Below are 18,121 nucleotides of genomic sequence, written 5' to 3' on the forward strand. Positions count from 1 at the left end.
TTTATCCCTTAATTGTCAGTTAAAGTTTATCCAAAATATTCATCTCACAATCATCTTTTACTTTAATCGTATTTGACCAGCTCAAAAGCCAGCTTTTCTTCAGCTTTTCGCTTGCTAGTTTTTACGTTATTCTGTAGAGCTTTAAATTGTCGCATTCCGATTTTGGTCAATTCAGCAGTAATTGCATCCAGATTTTCCGACTGAATTTCCTCTTTCTACTCTTTCAACCAATCAATAAACTTAACTAGCGTACCTCGAGAAATTTCTGTAAGAAAAGTATAAGTTTTCGGTTTTTGATCACCTCAGACTAGCCACACAAGCTTCGAAGAATTTTTTAAAAAGTGGTTTTGGCTTCTAGGGTCGAATACCTTTCTGGGTATATAAAACATATAAACAATTCCACTGGAAAACGCGTCCGATTTCGGTAAGCTATTTTTCAAAAGAAACCATCAACTTTCGAAATCGTGTTACCCCTATTGAAGTATATGCAGCAGGAACGATTCCATCTACTCAACCATTTGCACAATTTCAGATTTTCAAAATGTACATCCAGTAGAAAATTGGAAAAACCGCTCGTTCTTGCATCGTGAAGAGCTGTAAAACCAAACTTCGGTTCAAGTATGGGAAATCTTTTAATTTATTTTGATCATCAAATGTACAATGAATGCATGGAGCAAATAATTGTTTTTTGCTTATGTGACAAAGAAATTCACAACAAAATAATAGTATATTTCAACATACCCCAATACACACAAGGTGTGTATGGATACGAGGGCGAAGCCCGAGTGAAATACACACCGCGTGTGTATTGGGGTATTTTGAAAGATATTTTTCTGTAATAGTGAGAGTGTGTTGGTGCTTTCCTTCCCAACCGTTACTTTCCCGCTCGACCGTTTACTTTCCCGCTCGACCGATTCATATGACACCTCACCAATACACTCTCACGTATACAGAAAAATTATTTACTCGCTATACCCTTGGGAAACTCGTTTTCCTTCACGGACACTAACGTTAAAACTCGTTTACCGGGGCCTTCGCGAGTAAAACATTATGCATGCTATAGTTGGGAAATTTTTATTTTGACTTGTGGGATTATAGCCCTTGCCTTCCCACTCGTCAAAATAAAAATTTCCCAACTAGCATGTAATGTACTATTATTATCTGTAAAGTAGCTCTTCAACGAGCTATCACACGTTACTGTAGCTTCAAAATTGGCCGAGATATTGAATTTCAAAGTCCTGGTTTTTCCGTATAAAAAAGCAAAATTTCGTATTTTCACATACCTCAAATTGGCTACGTTAGTTAGCTAGTTAGTTAGTTAGTTCCTATGAAAAAGTGCGATTTCGTAACTTCTAAACATTTCTTGGTTATAGGTCAATCTCGGGCCGTAGATCAAAATAAGATTTTAAAAAATGGGTGTACGCAAGCGTTTCTATACAAATGCTATATAAAAGCGTTGTAACTAATTTGTAGCGTGTGTCAAAATAACTTTTGATATGTATGATATGTTTTGGGGAGATTCAAGTCGACTCTGCAGAATTAGCATAAAATTGAAGTCATCTACTATCTCAGCTCACAGCGGCAGCTCGCACGACTTCAGAATATGAACCAGTCCAACTGGTCCAACTAAACAAAAAGTCTCACCTATTGACAGATCAACAAATATGGCTGTTGTCTTGAAACAGTAAAAAAGTATGAAGATGTTTTTTATCTTTATAACATAAAGTTCTGACAAATTCATTGAAAAACCATGACAAATAGTGATGTAATCAAAGTTAAATTCAACTGAAACAAAAGAGTGGTCCACTTTCATACATTCTTTACTAAACCGATTACTGACAGGCCACACCAAACAATCATACAATGTCTTTGTGCAAATACAAATATTTATTTGTTATCCTCGTAATATTTTGTGTAAATAATTCAGCGAACACTCAAGCAGGTGATTACGATGATGGCTACTGTGCTCCGTATAATGGAAAGGTGTGCAAGCAATTTATAAGTAGCTCACAGGTTTGGTATTCAAAGTTTTTGGATAGTGGGTGGGAAAATGAGAAAATCACCAGAAAATTGTGGAAGGAGTTGATAGCCCAACTGTCTGGATTGTGTAGAATAGCGGCCGAGGTAATATATTGTCATTGTTCATGTTCAATGGTGGCATTGACCGATGTTTTGTTTATTTATAGAAAATGCTTTGTGCTTATGCATTTCCGATGTGTGTGATTAAAGACGGAGTGACAAGTAAATTGCCACTTTGCTACGAAGACTGTGTCGCCACGCATCAGCAATTTTGTTACAATGACTGGGTACTGATTGAAGAGAAGAAAGAGAAGGGCTTGTTCTACGAATCTCGAGGACACTTTCGACTTCCAAATTGCGAGGAACTTCCAAGATACAATCGATCGGCAAAACCGCCAATTTGCTCTTATGTTGGACTGACTGAAATGAATTTGGATGAAATTACATGTAAGTTTGCGTCTTAGGTTAATTGAATATAAACCACAGACATAACATCATTCACCGCAATTGCTGACTCTGCATTTCAATTATCGCCATTCGTTTCATTGATATAAAATTTCCGAAGTGAGTGTGTGAACTAAAAGTGACTTTAAACATTCTGCACAGATGACTGTCGTATGGGTAATGGACGATATTACATGGGAACGGTTAATGTCACATCAACTGGTATTCCGTGTCAAAAATGGGACGTACAGGCTCCTCACACACACATTCAACCTCCGAATGTCTTCCCGCAAGTGCAAGACGCTGAAAACTTTTGTCGTAATGCTGGTGGCGAGGAACCATATCCGTGGTGTTACACAATGAACGATTCGGTTCGATGGCAATCATGTGACATTCCATTGTGTCGTAAGTTTTGTTTTGATGAGTCCATGTACTTCAATCACTTAACTAAATGGAAATTTCAGCAAATTCATCGGATGTGACCCGTGAAACCACTACAGACATGACAATGGAACCATTTTTTACACCTTCAATGATACTATTACTCTCTGGAATTGGATTTGTCGGAATCGTCGTTCTACATTTACTCGTATTGCTTGCCTATAAAATCATACGCTGCAATCGGAATCGTCAACAAATGACTGGAGGTTATACATCGGCGGCGACACAAGAAAATCAGAATAACATTGATCTTGCCAAATTGCCGAGCAATACCGCATATCATGAGACTGGTGCTGTGTTGAATCCGAAATTGGAAAAGTTGGAATATCCGCGAAACAATATAATTTACATCAAGGACTTGGGACAAGGTGCATTCGGTCGAGGTATGTAGACCTAAACGCGATTCCATTCTCCTTTCATTTTGAATTTCCCTGTGGCGTACAACAAATTTAATTTAAACTTCTCCTTTGCCAGTGTTTCAGGCGAATGCACCGGGCTTGATAAATGGCGAAGAATTTTCCCTGGTAGCAGTTAAAATGTTAAAGGATGATGCTAGTCAAGAAATGCAGTTAGATTTCGAACGTGAGGCTACCTTGTTGGCCGAATACGATCATCCGAATATTGTTAAACTACTGGGTGTATGTGCCGTCGGTCGACCAATGTGCCTCCTGTTCGAGTTTATGGCTCGCGGAGATTTAAACGATTTCCTACGAAAATGTTCGCCTTACATCCACTCAACCACACCTAGAATAGAGCTCAGTCATCCTGATTTGTTGTGTATTGCCCAACAAATTGCGTCCGGTATGGTTTACTTATCCGAACGAAAATTCGTGCATCGAGGTAACACACCTTTATTGTGATAACAGTGATGAATGAGATCATTGATCCGTTTTAATTATTTACAGATTTGGCCACGCGCAATTGTTTGATTGATGACAATATGGTGGTGAAAATTGCTGACTTCGGACTGTCGCATAAGATCTACCTGCAGGATTATTACAAAGGCGATGAACATGATGCCATACCGATTCGATGGATGCCACTGGAGAGTATTTTATACAATAAATACACCGTAGAATCAGACGTATGGGCGTTCGGCGTATGTATGTGGGAAATATTTTCGTTTTCACTGCAACCATACTATGGAATGACACACGAAGAAGTTGTGAAATATGTGAAGGATGGAAATATGTTGAACTGTCCGGAAAATACGCCGTTGGTCGTTTACAATTTGATGCGAAAGTGTTGGAATCCGAAGCCTGTCGATCGGCCGAGTTTTTCAGTTATCTATCAGGCAATTCAGCAAATACGTTGTGATTACGAGCATAAATCGTATCGTTAAGTGACTTAATTCGGGCGCGTGTGTTCTGTGTTTGGAACTATTTTCCCAACTCTTCTGTGTGTTTGTTACATAATTTACGCATTTTGATCGGCAATATTCACGGAGTAACTCGAAACGATTTTTGGTCCTTAAATCAGTCATACAAATGCTTGATGTTCGCTGTTTCAAACAGGAATTCAATTCGAAGGTATGATTTTAACTCTATTTCCCCTATATTACTTCTAAAATGTAAACGTTCTATTAGCTCTCTTGAATGTCTCAATACTTCCTAGGAAAAATGACGTGACAGTTAACAAACCAACGCGGAAAAAAAATTTCTTGGCAATAGGCCCTGATGTAAACAACATGGATACCATACCATGTATTCATAAAATGTTTCCATTACGATCATGGGTGTCTTTGACGATGGCTCTTTCTGCTATGTCTGTTTGTTTCCGTTCCACTCGGTAGTGAAAGTCATTATACCTTTGAAATGAGCTCCTCAAAAATCTTCAAAGACATCTGTGGTTTGTTATGGAGTGCCCGGTGAAAGAACGGTTCAATCTATCTGGCCTTTTCAATTTTTTGTGTGTGCATATACCGTCTTTGGGCCGTTTTGTACCAATGAAATTTAAATTTTGAAAGTTTTCGTCTAAATTGCAAGATTAAAAACTGCGACTTCTGATATTTAACTGTATACTCATCGAATTCTGTTTACTTCTGGCCGAGTTATACTGAGGATTTTAGTGAAGAAAAGTTAGGAACATTTACTAGTGGTAAATTAGGACACAAAAATTTGATTATAGAAAATCCAGAGAGAAAATGCCCTGGTGCAGTTTGAAAATGTAATTAACCTGTTACAGACGGCTGTCATCTGTTATCGACAGCGACAGTAATAAGAAACGACAAGCTTGGTATTGTATAGCAAAGAACATGTTCAAAACAAATGGAGTAAAAGATTTCTGAAATCAATTTCTGAAAATCTTCAATCAAACGAAGTAATAGATCAGATAGTCTGTGACAGGTTAAAACGCAAAGAACGTTGAGTCCTAAAAATACTCAACTTAGTCATAACCAAATTTAAGTTGATTATATTTTCGGCGAAGGTATGACTTATAAACTGGAACTATTAAAACCGACTTAATTCTCAACTCCTCTTCTATGGTAGCTTCAAATCGCTTCACGTTAAATTGTACTCAATATAATTAAAAACGCGCTTTGATGCGTAAGTTCGAAGTTGCTCGTGGTCTCATAAGCTAGTTATTTAATTACTAGGAAAAGAATTTACGGAACTGCGCTCCAAATGTGACTTTTTGAATTTCACTATCGTCGAAACAATAAGTTCATTAAGTGTGTACCATTGAGTGTGTAATACGTAATATTTACGCACTGTGATATACACGTCATGCAGCCTTATAAGATATAGAGAACAGTATTGTGTAATTTACACCAACCGAACCGTAAATAGAACTAAAATATTATCCGTCAACAGCAGAGCTATTCGTGAAAATATTTTCGCATATTTTGTTGAATTCATGCGATCGCTGAGTTTTTCAAAAATTAAGAAAAGTCGTCACATAAAGTCACGAAAATTTGCGGTAAATATGTTCACGAACATAAAGCCCTGCATTACAGTGGTAATGCGCGCAGTATTCATCCATCATTCATGCTATTTCGGATTCATTGACTAAATAAACTGACCAAATTATCTTGTTGATTGAGTCTGAGAAAAAAACGTTTTAAATGAATAAATAAATAAAACGAAATAGATCTACTCTGTAATCAGGCAGCCTCGCATCAGGTATAGCGTTTTTTCTTTGCTTAGAACCAAATATTAGATTTAGTTGAATTATAGTTTAAATTTACTTTATCGAAAATTGTTTGTTTGACCCAAAGAAAACTTTATAATCAATTTTATCACAATATGTCTTTTTCTACAATATATTTTGAATCATGTGTTTTTCGAGGTGTTTTTCATATTATATCTGTACTCCATGACTGCACCTTTTTTCTAATCTATTTAATGTTCGTGTCGTCCATTTAATTAATGTACATAAATTTGTTCCTTTACGCAAGTTTTTCCATTTTTCTTAAATTAAAGAAATTAATTTTTGTTTACATGAGTAAAAAAAGAAGTTTAGTGTTAAGTGAGAAAAAAAAATCTTTTTTTTTTTAGAAAATGGTTTCGTAATAATAAAAGTATTAAGTAAAAAAAAGAATTGCATTTATATAAATTCACACAAAGACTATATGTATCGATAGCATTTAAATGTAAAATAGGAATTGTATAAAGAATTTAGTGTTTAAGACAGGTATTTGGTATATATATGCAAAACAAAAACAAAACAAAAATATTTAAAAAATTGAATTATATCTGTGTAAACATAAACAGAATTTAAATTTGTATTGAAGTTTTACTTGTAACTACAAATAGTATTAACACAAATCTGTCTCAAATTGTCAAATGAAAATGAACAATAAAAGTACCAAACCAAAAATAAATATTCTCCAAAGTAAGAAAAGATTTCTTTCGTTTAAACAATACGCACAAATATCTTCCTACCATTAGCGCTAAGTGTTACTTGTGGCAGTATAACATGTCTTTGACACTGCTGTGGTAGGTCTGGAATCGAAAAGACGTTGTTGAATGAACATAAAAAGCGCGCAAATCACATAGAAGGTCAAAATAAAAATAAAAAAAATAACGGAGTTGCGGGAATGGATTAAGAAAATCACATTTTGCACCGTTATTTTAATATTTGCGTAACCTATTTAAAATCTGATAACTTGGCGTGTATTGGAAAATCTCCTGAGGAGCTGATCGTGACAGATATTTTATTGGTATCAAAAAGAAAGAATGACTCATATAGACTTTCATTAACTTAATTAAAACAAGCTGAGCACGTCCCTGTTTGCTTTTAATACATCACGCTGGAACGAATTATCAGATATTTTCTTCAGCTTCCTTTACCGCTGTAACTCTGAGAAATAATAACAATTTAATCATATTTTCCATTTCCACACTGCTCTAACGAAGTCTTTCTGACAAGCCCTCACACACAAAAATGTTAACACTTTTTGATGAGATTTTAGGATATTCTCGATATATTTGCCATTTTTAGCTCTTTTTTACAAATGTTTTTCTTCATATATTTCAAAGGGAAGCAAGAAGGGTCGTACTTCGCTTGTTTTAATTAAGTCAGGGAAAGTCTACATAAGACATTCATCCTCTTTGATGAAAGAGGAGCACCACATACAAATAAAATATCTTTCACGTTCAGCTCCTCGAAATATTCTCCAGTACACATCAAGTTGAAGGCATTCAAATAAATTACGAAAATATTAAAACAACAGTGTAAAATGTCAAGAAATCACATTTTACATCGTAATTTTAATATTTTCGTAATTTATTTTAATGCCGTCAACTCCGTTCCCGCAGCTCTCTCAGCAAGTACGAATAACCAGCAAGACTTTCGGGAAATTGTCGAAACTATGCTGTTGTCAACATGAGGTATTTTTCATTCTGACAAAAAATGCGTTAATTGAGTAAAGTTTCATAAAAATAGTCACTCTCAGCTATTTTATATATGAAGCAGCAATGGCTTCTCATGAACGTTTGGATGGTTAGCATATTGTGAAAAACTTCTTTTTTTGCGAAAACTGTTAATTCAATTTGAAGAACTAAGGACTTGAACATTTAAATCCTCAGATCACAGCAGAGTAAAATAAACCAGGCAGGAGCGGTTCATTTTCGAAACATCAAATAATGGACATAATACACTGTATGAAAATGAACTCAAATGAACACTGACATAAATTGAAAAATTTTATTCGCAAAAAATATAGGGCTACTAGATTATTCAGTTCCCTAGTCAAATCAGCGCTCCTGCCTGGTTAACTTTACTCTGTCGACTCTGTCGTGCTCAGATCATCTCGTTCAATAAAGTGTGTTTATTAGCAAATACAATTAACCCCAACCAAATTTGTGTCGCAATTTGTTTTACTTGTTTTACAGCTGGTCCACTCATACACTTTCACTATATTTTAGATGTTTATACGCTTTTACCACTACCACGCGCACGTCGGACTATCGAACTCGTTAAGCACGTATAAGACAGTGAGGCTGTATAAGAAGACTAGCTGAAAAACGGCTGAAGCAAATTGCGTTGCAAATTTGGTTAGGGTTAACAGTATAGGTAGTTTCCAGTCATACAGTCAGGTTTATTTTCAAATCAAACGATTGGTTTCGAAAGCGTTGACTCAGTCAACTAACCATTTTGTCTCAATTTTAAATGCATGTAGTAGGTGCACAGAGTAACTATCGACAAGTGCAACTTGTTTAGAGGCATTTTAACTTATTAAAAAAAAAGTGATTTCACCAAATCCATCAACGGTATGAAAAAAAAATTAATTGCGATAATCTCAGTAATGCTGAAATGGTGTAACAGATGAAGTATAAAATGCAATGTGGTTGCCGAACTTTTATCATAAACATAGCAGTTGGATTTGGACTTGGTAGTCTTGGTATTTTGGACTCGTGTATTTTGTTTGTTTCATATCAAGTTAATTAAAACAAAAAGATTTCATCATGATAAAGGTTTGATTAAACTGATTTTACATTAGTGAGAAATTACTTAAAATTTCCCCTCAGCAACTTATTGTTCTTTGTGGATGTGTTTTATTGGCAAGCAGCGACAAACTTCCTAAATTCAAATACGTGGAAATGTGTAAGACATAAAATTTTTATAAACAAATCAAGTTATTGTGATTTAGTTTCATGTAGATCCTACATTTGACCGATCTTCATCGGATAATTTAGACCTGGATCTATCGGAATCTCAATTTGGTTATGGCGGTTTTGGGGGTCGAAATGGTTTCGGTAGTTTTGGAAACCTAGGCAACTTGGGTAGTTTGGGCAAAGGACTTGGAGGTTCTTTCTATCGTGGAGGACTCAGCGGTTCGGGGCGAGGTCTGGGAGGAGGATACAGGGGATTTGGAAATTTTGGTAAATCGAACGAAGTAAAATTGACGACCAAATTTAAATAATCATTAATTGTAGGCTCACTGGGCGGATTAGGTTTCGGTGGAGGACTTGGTGGTTTGGGAGGACTTGGTGGTTTGGGAGGTCTTGGTGGATTAGGTGGCGGACGACATCATGGATTAGGACGATTGTTTTAAATTTTGTTAATGCAATGTTAGCGGTTCGGAGGTAGTATTAAAAACGTTTAGTACTTTAATTTGTATATAAAAAAGTATTCAATAAGTTAGTTTGTAATATTATTTCTTCAAGTTCAGTTTTTCGTTAGAAAAATTGAACTTGTATTGATGAACTTAACATTTTCATAAAAAAAACTTGTTTTCATACATTGCATCGAATGGGTAAATGTCGATATAAAAAGCAAATTTCTCATACTTAATATGGAATGTGATATAATTGATGTGCGTGTCTATTTATAAGAATTAACAATAAGATCTGGTGAAATATTTGTACTCTTTCGGTCAAGTACACATGTGTTGTGAGATAATTGTATGTTGCACAATGCACACAGAATAAAATAAAATCTTAAGTAGAAATGGAAAACATTTTTGTTATGATTTACTCGTTTTTTCAAACCTTCTTTATCACAAAGACAATACCATGTCACTGAATCCATTGGAATAAGTTGAGCAATTTTCTTATTCTTTTGTCTACACGCACGGAATTTTGAAAACCGACAAATTTTCTGTTTCTGGGTTTTACTTAAGTTTTTGATTTCTCTATATAAAAGTACATGCAAAATTCACAAAAAATCAGTAAACCACAAAACAGAAAATGTGTCGGTTTTCAAAATTCCGTGTGTGTGTATATCGTAAAAGACTTTAACTTACATTCGGCTATATCCAAACTACTCTTATATCAATGGTCCAAACAAACGGTGGATTTCTACACCAGATACAAATGAAGAAAAGTTATAGTATAATAATTAACCTATATCTTTGGTCATTTTTAACAAACTTTTGCTTATTTTGTCATCAGGTAGTTTATCCACTATGATAAACAGTTAGAAAGTTTTTCCTCCAATGGAAACTTGAAAATCTTTGAATCTTAGGAAAAACGTACGTCTAAGTTCACATACATGTATATATACAATTGTGGAATCAGGGAGCTGCGGGAATTACATCCACCTTGAACTTTGTCGAATATGGTTTAACGAAGAAAATCGTCGTTGAAGTCGTTAATCGTAACATGAGTATTGTTTTAGAAACGTCAAATCACCAAAACAAAAATTTATTGTTGGTTGTGGAAACCAAAGTTCTATAGAAGCCTAACTCTGGTGAAAACTGTAATAGTGTTTAAGTGAGAGAGATGGCAAAACGACAACATATCTCGTTCCAGCTCGTGGTCTGCTGTCAGATTCTTTTGTATTATCGATGACAGCAGACCCCGAGTTGATTTTCCATCTCGCTCTACTTAAACACCGTATAGGTCTTTCCAAGACCATACGAATCGTCAAATTACTTTCAAATTTCATCCATAGAGACATAACCTCATCAACATTTGTATGAAAACCGATCTCTGAGGATGAAATCGTATTCGTCCGGCCAGTCTTTCGTTTTAACAGTTACTTAGAGCAAACCTATAATTTCTGTGATTTCGATGTGATTTAATTCAGATTTTGTGCGTAGATGTACTTCTTGTGTGGTTTTATCAGTTCAAAATGATGAAAAATTTATTATGACCAATCATGTAAACAAACAACAATATTGTCGTTTCGTGTGATGTGAGGTTCAAAAGAGATGAAATAAAATGTCGGCGGTAAGCTTAAAAATTACGTTTTAGCGGAAACGCTTTAGTTTAAATGTGTGTACGTTTCCGGTAAAATAAATCAGTGCGAAAGCAATCACTTTTGAGGAACTCTACGATAACACCTTTAGTTAGGAGTGGGTCACATCCCTCATTAGTCTAAAAGTGGAAATTTTCGCTCAAATTTATCATTTTTTGTGGTGCTTTAAACAGGGTGGTTAAAATGGTTAAATTTCATCCAAGACTATTCTAATGAACCTAACTTTATTTCTTCATATCTCCGGAACGAGTGGTCCCTCAAATGGCTCCAAATTCCAACCTGTTTCATAGTTAAAGTCTGGTCGAGTTTCGTAGTCGAATTAAATAAGGAAATAGGATAAAATTTGAAATATGTAGGGTTGCATGATGGTCTCGCAAATTTTTCCAAACTATCCATTTCCCTCACGCCTGGAACTGTTATAAATAGCAAGAACTTCGAACAACTCCCTTCATTTGTTTAATTTTGAAATTTGCTTGCATTCAGCGCCTTTAAGTGAACTTACCGCTAGAAAGATATGAGCGCTCCGCGTGGAACTCGGCGCAAACTTCACCCTTGTTTTGACGTTGACATTCGGAATACGAACAAATGGAACAAATTCATAAACAGATCCAAAACGTGTGTTAAAATTAATTAATTTTTTGTAGAGTCCAGTAACGAACGTGGTTGCTTAATTTCTATTCACTTTTTGCAAATATAAACCCAGTACACTTCACTTTCAACTCTGTATGTCAATGCATTTGTGCTTCACACACCAATAAAATGTACGTGATTCCATTCAATTGATAAGTGTAAAACCTAACCAAATTTTTTCTTCTTCACAGATTCGATTTTGAGATGAAGGACTTGTCTGCAAAAAAGGAGGCTCGATTGGAAAAGAAAAAGAAGAAAATTTCAGCGCTAGCCGAAATAATGAAATTGAACGATGCTGACCGCCCGACGCCTGTGCTTGCAAGTGAGTCTAATGACGAACCTCCATCGAAACGGAGTAAAATGGATCAACCATTGGAACATAAAGTGATGTCAATGGGAGGAGGCGATGTCATCAGCATCGATGAGTATACCGAAGCCAAGAAACTGGTAAAGGAAAGAACCAGAAATCGGTCGAATCCGAAATTTCGATCGAAACTTCAAGGTGACTCGGCTATGCTAGAAGTTGAAGCTGAAGTGCGCACACCCATTTTCCTATCCGATATTCAGCACCTGATAATGTCATCTTTGTTGGGCACTTCTTCACCGTATCCACCGTTACGTTGGTGTGCCATAGAGAAAAGCAACAACATCGTACATTCGATCGTTCTAGTGCTGGATGGCCTTTCTTTGTACCACTATCAATGCTATGAGAGTTCATTTGTGGAGACATCAGCGATTTTTTCCAACAAATTTGAAGTTGTAATGCCAACGGATTCGCAAGGTTTACTATCTGCATTGTCGTCATTACCGGTTACATTCGAGCAGCGACAAGAATTGAATAAGCAATTCGGAAGCGTGGAGGCTGCAAAGGATGATGTTCAACCACTCGTCAATTCTGTATTTCCCATCAGTACAGACGTTCAGAATTCAACCTTAAAACCAGTGGAGGTCGGCGAAGAAGTATTTCCACGTACAAGACTCCTGCTCTCCGCATTGCAACTGGTTGATGAAGCATATCCTATGCCCTTGCAAGGTGAACTGGCAAATCGTTTCAAAGATTTTGTTATGACCAAAAGTGAATATGCGCCAGTGACACCGTCAAGTCCCATGTTTGGTTTGGATTGTGAAATGTGTTACACAAGCGCCGGCTGTAACGAAGTTACTCGAATATCCATAGTCGACGAGCAGTACGAAAGCATTTATGAAACACTGGTACTGCCGAAGAACAAAATTCTAAACTACTTGACACCGTACTCTGGCATTACAGCAGAGATGATGACAAATGTAACCAAGACATTAGAGCAAGTTCAACGAGACGTTCAGCAACTGTTACCGCGAGATGCCATTTTGGTGGGCCAATCTCTGAATTGCGATTTGATGGCATGCAAATTGATGCATCCATATGTGATCGACACGAGCGTCATATTCAATTTGTCAGGCATACCAAAAATCAAATCGAAACTGCAAACGTTGGCCCGAGAGTTCTTAGGCGAACAGATCCAAGCGAATCCATTGGGTCACGATTCCATTGAGGATTGCGCGACCACATTGAAATTGGTTAAATTGAAATTATCGAAAGGAATGTGTTTCGGCGACGAGTATCTGAAGAGCCGTGCTATAGCCAGTACCCAGACAGAGAAGGAATGCAAGCGAAGCACATTGCTTATTACATCAGCCGATGAATCGAAACTGAAAAATTTTCAGACACCATCTTCAAAAGATTTCGAACTGATGCAGGTAACTGGAAATAAATGTGCCGTGAAAAAGACCTGTGAATTAGCCATTCAACATAATCTGACGATGACCCATTTAAATCTAACTCCGGAACGCTTGGAGGCGTCTACAGTCGACAAAACAATGGCTAGTGTAGATCGATGGATTTCGAAAGTCTATGAGAAAGTAGCTGTGAATGGATTCATGATTGTACTATTTGGGGGAGCACCGGGAACTAAAAGTGGTGTTGCGATGGTTAAAATTAAGAAACATCAGAATACAACTGCAATAAATTCATAATTTTTTGTTTAAACATCTTTGTTTCAAGTATCGTCGACTGAAGGCAGGTATTTTCTCCGAGTGTGCTCTAAATTCTTTGAAAACGAAATTTTTTTATTCGACGAGACAGAAATAAAACATTATCATACACCGACAGAAAACAATCTATCTGATACTGTTGTAGTTTCATGCCAGGAGTCTAATCGTTCATATCAATGACTTTCAAAGTTAATTTTGGATGAAATAAATGATTAGGAATCAATTGGATTGTTTGTTGTGGTCTCGGATTATTTTTTCCCATAAATTATCTTGTCGACTTATCAGATTAAAAGTTCGTTCTCTGTCAGCGGAATTTAGCGAAAAATGAGACAGTTCACTCGTACGTGCCTGGTGTGGTATGCATCTCTAGTTCTCGTGGAATTTACATGCAGCCGAATCTTTTATTGTCATCGAACATTCCTTGTTTTGCTCTATGAGGTCTTACGCACTCAGAAAAGGAAAAATTTTAACAGACCTCCGAAAAGGCATAATTTTCAATTTTCCAGCTCAACCAATACAGAATCCCCAAAATATTCCGAATTTATCCAGAGGGATTCTTTTGAAAATCCACCTATCAAAATCGGACCCATTTAGTCTGGGATGAATATATGCATGGTTTGAAAGACCTTTGCCAGTGGACCTCAAAACAGGCCTCAGATAGTCTCGAGCTTCACCTGGTTGAAGGTGGAAGATTTCCGAAGGTGGAAAAAGGGTGGTTTTTTAACCTAATTTTTTGGCCGCTAAATGTGAGCGATGCAGGTGAGAGTGGGCTCGTTGGAAAGCTGATGTCAAATACTTTCTTCAGGTCATGGCAGTGATATATGTTATAAAAAATGTACAACAAAAATTTGCGAAATCCGTGTGAGCTTCAGACAGGTCTGGGCTGGTACTGATGACGGTTATTGTGAACCTGACACGCTAGTTGTAACGTACATTATCTAAGCTTTTCTAAGCATTTGCAATGTTTGTGCTTGCCTACATAACAGATTTTTATGTTAGTACGCCCGCTACTCGTAAAATACACCATTACTGGCAAAGACCTTTCAAACCATGTATATATCCATCCCAGATGAAATGGGTACGATTTTGATAGGTGGATTTTCAAAAGAATCCCTCCCACAGACTTTGCTATTGAGGAGTTCCTGGGGTGTGTCAAGTCTCCTAATAGGTTTCAACGACAGTACAGTAAATCTTTTAAATGAACAGTCCCGTTACTGTCGTACGGGCCAAGAAAATAATTTTTTCAACACTCACCTCATTTCTACACCTACCCAATTTATTTACTATTTACGCTGAGGACTTCCAAAAATTTTGCATGTAGATAAGATAGGGACGTTATGTAAGAATCTTAAGTGTTAACACGTTAAATTGGTGTGATATGATTGATTGCAAAATTCTTCGATAGCCCACAATATCAGTCAGTCAATACCACTGTACGATTTTGGCAAATTAGTCTTTCAAATTTGTTACGGAAATCTGGACCTGTTGAAAATTGATATTTAGTTACAGAATGAGACATTTAGTGGTAGTGGGTTTCCTAGCATCAGTGCTGATGATAGCATCGGTATCTGGAAATTATGATTACGCAGAAGTTATAGAAAAATCTTTATTGTTCTACGAGGCCCAGAGAACTGGTTATTTGCCACCTGACAATAGGTAACAAAGTTTGTTCAACATTTCAGTAATTCAGTAATATGAATATGTTTCATTGAATACACAAATTAGGATACCATGGCGAGGCGATTCTTTCGTAACGGACGTAGGAGACGATGGTGAAGACTTAACTGGGGGATATTTTAGTTGTATGAACTTATAATGCCAACCCTTAATTGCGTTTTGGAGTAAAGCTTATCCTTATTAAATTATTAGCTGAAGGTTTCGCTAAATTTCAATTCCCTGCTGCATCCACTATGACATTTTTGGCTTGGGGTATGTACGATTCCAAAGAAGGATACGAAAAGTCTGGACAATGGGAGAACGCGTTAGCGTGCTTAAGATGGGGAATGGACTATCTTATCAAGGTATGGTAATAATTGACGAAACTATTCTGTAGTGTGACTGCAGAATGTCGTATTTGTAGACCCATCCATCGCCCAATGTTTTGTACGTCCAAGTGGGAAACGGAACTGAGAATTGGGGCTTTTGGGGACGACCAGAAGTAAGAAAAATTTTAATGTTAAAATGATAAATATTGATCCCTCCCATTTATTAACAAAAAAAGGAATGGACTGGAAGTAATCCACGAAGTACATTGAAAGCAACAAGGGATTTTCCTGGTATGTTTCAGTGTATTTTCACATTAATTTGAGTGTGTGCTTACATTTTTCTCTTTGTTATAGCTTCCGAAGTCGCAGCTGAACAGGTATAACATTGTTACGACATATCAGTGAAAATCGAAATAATCCATTTATTGAATATAGGCAGCAGCTATGTCGGCAGCTGCGATGGTGTTTAGGGACAATGGGGATAGAGAATATGCAAATACATTGTTGACTCATGCTGTACAACTCTACACTTTTGCTACAAGATTTCGAGGACATTACAATGAATCTTTCCCTGAAGTAGCTCAATTCTACAAGTAAGTTGACAGAAAAATAATTTAATTTAATTTTTCTCAATTCTTCCAAACGATCATTTCAGTTCTTGGAGTGGTTTTGCGGACGAATTTCTTTGGTCAGCTGCTTGGCTTTTTAGAGCCACCGGAAAACCTTTTTACAGAGCACAATACAACCAATGGTGGACGGAATTTGGCCTAAGCTGGCGACCATCACAAGCATCTTGGGATTTGAAATTGGCTCAGGCCCAAGTTCTGTTGGCTAGAATCGATGGATCTCCTCAGTACGTCAACGCTGCTCGTACCTTCTGTGATTGGGCTGCAAATGAGGCTCCAAAAACACCGTTAGGTCTATTTTACGCAGGCGACTGGGGTACCAATCGATACGCAGCTAACGTTGTCTATGTCTGTCTACAAGCTGCACGTATCGGTATAAATGCTGAGTCGTACTTAGAGTTTGCCGATAGTCAAATCGGTTATATGCTTGGAGATACAGGAAGATCATTTGTTGTTGGTTTCGGCAACAATCCTCCAGTCAATCCTCGTCATTCAGCTTCGTAAGTGCTCATGTTTGCATGATTATGCAACTCTTCAACTCATAGTTGTTAATCGTTATAGATCATGTCCCGATCGACCTGCTCCTTGTGATTGGAATAATTACGATACTGATGAGCCGAATCATCAAACATTATTTGGTGCCCTTGTAGGAGGACCGGACAGAAATGATCAATATAACGATCGGCGTACTGAAGCTCAAATGAACAGAGTTTCTCTTGACTACAACTCCGGTTTTCAGTCATCTGTCGCTGAACTCTGTGCACTATATTGTGACTAGAGCAATTGTCTCAAGACATTTTGTTTTTTTTTAATTAAAATTTTACCTCTACAAAAAAGCATTGTTTCAGTAAACACCTATGGCGCTTGACGAAATGTTCTTCCCTCTTTCTTCTACTATAAAATATATGTCTTACAAGTCAAGAAATACAATTAGATAATCAGACATAACAGTGACTTCGCATCACTCGATTCGATTGTCTATTTTGAGCTTTCTGCTGATATGAAAGTTTTTGATGTTCTTACGAATGAAAAAGCCGGAAATTACGGGTTGTATCGCTAGTCATTATTTTATTATCTTCAACTATAAACATATCATGGAAAATGCATCACTAGACGCTAAGTACTTATGTGTCTTCGAGTTTATGTATAGTCCGTTATTTAGAAGTTAATAATCCTCAATTTCGCTTCAACATCGCCTTGTAAATGAAAACGTAGATCCCTGTGACTATGTTGTTACCTAATAAGTATTGATCTTACTCTGTATGCGTATTAACTACTGCATTACCATACAGTTGCGAAAATAAAACTTAAAAATTCGCTGTTTATCACTAATATGACCAAATAGGTCGCAATACTCGGCATTATGGATCACCGACGAATTGAGATATTTTTTTTTAACATAAAGTGTTTCAAATTCAATGATAGACTATACTAAAGACCTGTTATCAATTTCAATTGACAATTTTTATGTGTTTCTACACTATTTTTATCGTAGACGACAAAGATCGACTATCTGAAGGAAGAATTAGCAATAAAGTTCCACTTAATTTCTTAAATGTGTTGCTTGAATATTTTAAACATTTGGAGTGTCGGATAGTTATAACGACACGCACGTAATATATTACTCAAATAAATATTTTAAATAGAAACGACAATGTGTCCTTTGTATCCATCCAATACTGAAAATACAATCACTATTCAAAAGTTCCTTTTTCTTAACGTATGATGCAATTCACGCACTTGTTTGTATTTCAATAAGAAACAGCGATAACGAATGAACATGAAAACTAAACGATGAAT

The 18,121-nt window shown here is 36.5% G+C and overlaps 4 protein-coding genes across 5 annotated transcripts; all 4 read left to right on the forward strand.

Annotated features, from left to right (window-relative positions):
- Window positions 1-1,639: 1,639 nt before the first annotated feature.
- LOC119073299 (tyrosine-protein kinase transmembrane receptor Ror2) lies at window positions 1,640-5,685 on the forward strand. 2 transcript variants are annotated; one of them, XR_005087026.1, is made up of 7 exons: window positions 1,640-2,124; window positions 2,187-2,466; window positions 2,626-2,868; window positions 2,928-3,287; window positions 3,379-3,744; window positions 3,810-4,433; window positions 4,491-5,685. XR_005087026.1 is itself a non-coding variant. In XM_037178681.1 (6 exons), exons 1-6 carry the CDS (start codon window positions 1,864-1,866, stop codon window positions 4,244-4,246), a joined length of 1,947 nt encoding a protein of 648 aa, XP_037034576.1. In that variant the 5' UTR covers window positions 1,640-1,863; the 3' UTR covers window positions 4,247-5,685. The 2 variants fall into 2 exon arrangements, 1 of the variants encoding a protein (XP_037034576.1); XM_037178681.1 differs by having other exon boundaries at window positions 3,810-5,685.
- Window positions 5,686-8,685: 3,000 nt separating this feature from the next.
- Window positions 8,686-9,739, forward strand: LOC119073300 (acanthoscurrin-2-like). The gene is made up of 4 exons (XM_037178682.1): window positions 8,686-8,822; window positions 8,877-8,952; window positions 9,009-9,230; window positions 9,285-9,739. The coding sequence occupies exons 1-4, from the start codon at window positions 8,814-8,816 to the stop codon at window positions 9,401-9,403; spliced, it is 426 nt and encodes a 141-aa protein (XP_037034577.1). The 5' UTR covers window positions 8,686-8,813; the 3' UTR covers window positions 9,404-9,739.
- A 1,849-nt stretch (window positions 9,740-11,588) lies between these two features.
- Window positions 11,589-13,705, forward strand: LOC119073301 (RNA exonuclease 5). Its single transcript, XM_037178683.1, has 2 exons — window positions 11,589-11,810; window positions 11,871-13,705. Exon 2 carries the CDS (start codon window positions 11,884-11,886, stop codon window positions 13,690-13,692), a length of 1,809 nt encoding a protein of 602 aa, XP_037034578.1. The 5' UTR covers window positions 11,589-11,810; window positions 11,871-11,883; the 3' UTR covers window positions 13,693-13,705.
- A 1,418-nt stretch (window positions 13,706-15,123) lies between these two features.
- On the forward strand, window positions 15,124-17,170 carry LOC119073302 (endoglucanase E-4-like). The gene is made up of 9 exons (XM_037178684.1): window positions 15,124-15,366; window positions 15,436-15,512; window positions 15,580-15,731; window positions 15,791-15,868; window positions 15,932-15,986; window positions 16,050-16,072; window positions 16,131-16,288; window positions 16,351-16,821; window positions 16,883-17,170. Exons 1-9 carry the CDS (start codon window positions 15,221-15,223, stop codon window positions 17,097-17,099), a joined length of 1,377 nt encoding a protein of 458 aa, XP_037034579.1. The 5' UTR covers window positions 15,124-15,220; the 3' UTR covers window positions 17,100-17,170.
- The last annotated feature ends 951 nt before the right edge of the window (window positions 17,171-18,121 follow it).

Source organism: Bradysia coprophila, unplaced genomic scaffold (assembly GCF_014529535.1).
Source record: "Bradysia coprophila strain Holo2 unplaced genomic scaffold, BU_Bcop_v1 contig_138, whole genome shotgun sequence".
NCBI lineage: Eukaryota > Metazoa > Arthropoda > Insecta > Diptera > Sciaridae > Bradysia > Bradysia coprophila.